At 37.7% G+C, this 5176-nt stretch overlaps 1 protein-coding gene across 3 annotated transcripts in view; it reads right to left on the bottom strand.

Moving 5' to 3' along the window:
• nin (ninein) overlaps window positions 1-5176 on the bottom strand; it is a 36995-nt gene that overhangs the window by 20711 nt on the left and 11108 nt on the right. For all 3 annotated transcript variants that reach the window (XM_015394227.1, XM_015394228.1, XM_015394229.1), the window contains exons 8-15: window positions 3442-3600; window positions 3200-3336; window positions 2900-3040; window positions 2077-2251; window positions 1791-1901; window positions 1621-1710; window positions 1388-1523; window positions 932-1053 (exon numbers count right to left, since the gene is read on the bottom strand). In XM_015394227.1, the coding sequence (XP_015249713.1) occupies window positions 932-1053; window positions 1388-1523; window positions 1621-1710; window positions 1791-1901; window positions 2077-2251; window positions 2900-3040; window positions 3200-3336; window positions 3442-3600 (1071 nt within the window). The remainder of the gene's footprint in view (window positions 1-931; window positions 1054-1387; window positions 1524-1620; window positions 1711-1790; window positions 1902-2076; window positions 2252-2899; window positions 3041-3199; window positions 3337-3441; window positions 3601-5176) is intronic.

Below are 5176 nucleotides of genomic sequence, written 5' to 3'. Positions count from 1 at the left end.
AGTATTTGTTTTTTTTTTTAGACTTTAGAAACTCAGAAGCTGATCAAATATCGGGTTAAATATCGGTGGGGTGGCCGATGTCCGATATTCAGTATTAAGGCCGATACCGATAGGGGGCCCATTATATCGTGCATCCCTACTTGAAACTTAGAGACAAGAAAAGACTCATCTGAAATTAGTCGACTAATATCTAAAGTAAAATCATGAAATTTCACTACAGGTTTGTCTTGTAAGAAGAAAATGTGGTTGGCAGAAAGATGATGAATGCCTTCAAAATGAAACAGAAAAACACTGCAAACAAAAAAATGCTGCAGTCAAAAATAGAAGCAAAAAACTACAATTAACAGAAAGGAAGATGCAAACAAAAAAATAATTCAACCACAAACAAAATGCTGCAATCACAGAAAGGAAATGATAAAACAGTAAACTGATGCCACAAAAAGAGAAGTGCTCCAGACCACTAGAGGGAGTCGAACAAAGAACAAACCATATTGAACCAAACCCGCTATAGAAGGTTCAGCTCTAATGCAGGATCTTTTTAAAGAAAGTTGCAGAAATAAAAGAGAAGGTTTGTTATCTTTCATTTAATTTTCTAAAACTTAATCGTTTAGTTTATAAGTAACACTTTGGTCCAATATGTTTTGTCCGTTGTTTGACTCCCTCTAGGGTTCTGGAGCTCTTTCGTTTTGTGGTGTGAGTTTGCTGCTGTTTACCATTTGCCTCAGTTTTTAAGTAATTACAACATTTGCTTATGGTTGCACTTTTTTTTTTTTTATTATTTGTAGTGTTTTAATGTTAAAAGTGTAATTCAGGGTTGGGAAATAACATTTCCTCAGTCTTCAGACAGCATAGGGACCCTGTCTTACCTTATATCACTAGACGAAAAAGGCATTACGAGAAGCTGGGATGAGCCAGATAGTAAATGACAAACCTTGCTTTCAAGTTGGTTTTGTAGATTCTCCATTTCCTGATGGTGCCGCTCCTTCAGCTGCTCCAGCAACATCTCAGCTTCAAGGCTCATGCTGAAAGGCTGAACCTCGTCTGAACCGATACCTGAAGACAGATTTGGATCGACAATGGGCAACAGCTCCAGTAGGAACAGATGGGAGAATGCTGGTCTGACACCAGTACACCCTCTGTTCCAACAATCAAACTTCTCCAAATCATAAACTTATCTTTCATAGTTTTGTAAAGACCTACAGAGTCACTGCTACCCAGTACACCACACACAGCTGCACTTAATTTTTTAAGAAAAATATTCATTCTCTTTTATTTTACTGATATTTATAAATACTTACAAAATACTCAAAAGCATTCCTGCCTTAAGCCTGAGTCTTAAACCCTTCTTAGAGCTTTCTTAGAACAGGGAGGAGGTGTTTGATGCTACCTGGGTCGGACTCCATGCCAGGGCTTTTGCTCTCCAGCTCCTCGGACAGAGGTTTACCGCCGGACTCATGAGATCTTCCAAGAGTGTGAAACTCCCGCAGCTCTGATTGCAGCTCATCGATTCGATCCTGCAACTCCTAAACATCAACAGAATGAGGTTAATTTTATATAACCAAGTGCAGATGATATAAACCGTCAAAAAGTTTACAAGAAAAATGTTTTAGTTGCAGTTACCCGGCACTGTTCTTCATAGCTGCAGCGTAGCTGTTTAATTCGCTCCTCTTGAAGAAAGAAGTCAGCACTGCCTGGATCTAGGTCTCCAAACTATAGAAAATTCCCATTTTATACGTTTCATATATGGAGATTTTTTTTTATTTTATTTGAAGTGTAAAAGATTTTTGCACCTTTTCTTTCATGATGTTCTCTAAATTCGCCTGGAGTTTGGTTACTTGGCTTTGCGCCTCTGTGAGCTTTTCAGTGCTGTCAAGTAATTCCACCTCCAGTCGCCGGTTTTCCTGAAAGAAATGCCACAAAGAAAAAGGGTTAGAAGACAATGATGTGATGTATCCTGGACATTTTGCAATGCTTTAAACCATTAGCAGCAATGAGAGAGGACGTGCATATACTTATCATATAGTTGCAAAGTGTTTTAATTGATAAATAAAAGTGAAACTGGACTGTTTCTGGCACCTTCAGTGAGATAGAGAGATGATCCCTCAGCAGTGATTCATCTTCCCTGATCTTCTCCATCTCTGCCTCCAGTTCTTCCCGCTGCAGACCTGCCTGCTGCTGCATCTGGTCCATCTCCTTCATCAGCTCCGATCGTACAGCCGCCAGTTTCTCCTTGTAGTCTTGTTCAAGTTTCCTGCCAGCAATAAATACATATTTAGGATAAAAATTAAAAAGGAAAACAATAATATAATAAATGGATTACTTTTCAATCATTTAATGACGACAAAATCTTAAATATATGACACAAAATTAAATGACTGAACTGTTCTTTAACTTTAAGGCAAGGTAAAGAAACATTAGCTTTAGGGCTTGTTTTCTAAGAGTGGTTAATAAAAAAATTATATTTTGAGTTGTACCAGATTCTTTCATTTTTAAATTAAAAGTCTGTTTAATTGACCATTAAAGTCTCATTCTGCATCTGTGTGGTAAAGCAACACATGATGGGCCACACAAATTCCTTCCAGGGGCCACAGGCGGCCCTAAGCCAAACTTTGGACACCCTTGATATAGACATACAGTGTCTCAATTTCTGAAGCAGATTAATTTTTTAAAGAAAAACTCGAAGTTTGGGATTAAATGTCTTAAATCGGTTATTAACTCCACATCCTCTTAACACAGTAACTGATCTGGGAAACATATTTTTTTCTAACCAAAACAAAAAAAGAGTAAAACACAACCCCAAAACCAAAGACTATTAATGAATAAATGAAGTTTATAGTGAGATGCTGATTTGTTCTTTAATAAAAGGGCTAACTGCTAAAACAGAAAATGGATAAATTACCTGAGATTGAGGTTATTCATTTGCTCGATTGCAGAGTGATGCTCATCCACCTCAGTGGCGAGCTGAGTCTTCTGCTTTTCAGCTTTTTCCAGATCAGATCGGATTTTCTCCTTCTCCCGGGCTTCTCTGTCTACTCGCTCTCTGAAAAGAAGAGAACAGTTTAGAGATACAGAAATGCGTCACCTGAACTCAATCACCCTGTAGTTTTGAGATTATTATTTTTTCCTTTTAAATCTTATTTTACTTCTAAAATGATTCCATATCTAATGGACTTAAAGGCAACACAGCAACGACTCTTACAGCAAATATCGGATTTCAGCTTTGAAGCTTGCTAGCGCTGCTTGGTGAACCTGATTCTTGGTACTGAGCAGTTCGTTTTCAAGGGCCACAGTGAGGTCACCCAAACTCAGCTTTCCATCTAGGTCGAAATTCAAAGCCTGAGAAAAACAGAAAGAAGCAGGTTTAGTAATTTCATTTCAGCAGATCTATTGCTCTGAAAGACGATCTCAGTCAAACTAAGGAAATCCACATGATTATGGCACCTGGAGGATCTCTGCGCTGTTTTCTATTCCTTCCTCTATCCAGGCATCCAGGATGTATTCAGCCGGAGAGAAACCGCTCCCATCATCAAGGGTAGAGAACAAACGCAAGCCGATGGTGCTGGTCAGAGTGGAGATTCTACGCCCCCCCTCATCAAATGGCTGCAAACAGAAACCAAACAGAGATTGACTTTATAGTAAAGTCATGCAAGTAAGATTATAAAACTTTCCCAGAACTTAAAACTTTATAATGGCCAAAATATTCAAAGCCCTCTATAAAGGTCATTATAAACGTTCTGTTGGGGGGGTGCAGCTATGATGGTATGACCCATATTCCAGCTTTCACAGGTCGAATGTCTCTCCCCTCTGTTGTTAACCAGCCTTCCAGTCTACCTACTTTCAAAGATACCAAAATAAAGGCCACTAGAATCTAAAAATAATCTTAAAAAATAAAATTAAGCAGGAAACATCGCACTGAAGACAACATAACGGTGAGACAACATGGTCGGCACCATCAAGGCTGTTCCGTTTGACGTACACATGTTCTGCACAGAGACTGGATTTCATTCATCCGTTTTACAATAGAGGGTGCAAAAGTCCTCAGACTGAAAGTCAGGGTTCCAAAAAAAAAGAAAATTAAAAACAATCCACTGGACTTTGATTCCAAGTTTGAAGACGTTTCTCTTCCCATCCAGGAAGCTTTTTCAATTCAAAATGTCAGGAATAATGTCGAGTTTGAGGTTTTATACAGAAGCCCAACAAAGTAAACCTCAAATAAACCTGGAACTCAACGCTATTTCTGACATTTGGAATTGAAAAAGCTTCCTGGATGGAAGAGAAACATCTTCAAACTTCACCAGTATAGAGACTCAGGGTTATCAATGAATAGTGAAGAGCAGAGGGGTTAAAAATGGGGCCCTTTTACTGTTTGTTAAATAAATTTTTGTTTCATTTTCTATAAATATAAAATGTTAAACCACAAAGAAGTCATCTTTTACTTAAAATAATCCTTTTATTCAAACATTTATACAAACATTCAGGAACTTTTAGTGGATCAGGTTGAGGCTAACCATTAAAAAACCTGGCTAATGTCCCTCGTTTATGGAAAATGTGTCACTTAGGTGGATGAAATGGAGGGTCTTTAAGGTGGGCAGGGCTCGATGTTAACCATCGCCTGATCTCCCGGGGAAAGTAGTTTTTATTGTCGGGAGAGAACAAATTTCATTGCATTTACCCGCCGGGCAAGTTCAATGATCGCAAAAAAAAATGTATTTATCACTCAAAATGACTTTAAAATCGCAGACATTCGATGAAAACGACCCAGAAGCGTTGCCGGCGCCATTTTTGTTGTTTTGTACACATTCTCACGTGATTTCAAAAAGGCCTCTGATTTGAAAAAGCCGGGTGATTTTCCGCCAGATGGCGTGATTTTTGTCCACCTAGCGGTAATTTTGATCTAGTTACCGAAACGACAAACGGCTGCATTTATTCTGTAGAAATATAATATAATATATATAATGATTCTCTAGAAAAGTCACATTATATTAATAGTATTATCTTGTATAAACATACCGTCACTCTAAAATAAAAGTTATTCATTTGTGACATTGACTTCTGTCTTGTGATTTATCAAAAAAAAGTTTTTAACCTGTCAAGTTTTTTTTTAGATTTTTAACATTACAATTTATATTTTTCCAAGCACACAACAGTTTAAAGCAAAGTTTAGTTTGAAAAGAAT

Source organism: Cyprinodon variegatus, unplaced genomic scaffold (genome assembly GCF_000732505.1).
Source record: "Cyprinodon variegatus isolate N-32 unplaced genomic scaffold, C_variegatus-1.0 Scaffold678, whole genome shotgun sequence".
Classification (NCBI taxonomy): Eukaryota; Metazoa; Chordata; class Actinopteri; order Cyprinodontiformes; family Cyprinodontidae; genus Cyprinodon; species Cyprinodon variegatus.
The sequence above is the reverse complement of the archived record's forward strand: the minus strand, read 5'-3'. Positions and strand labels throughout refer to the sequence as shown.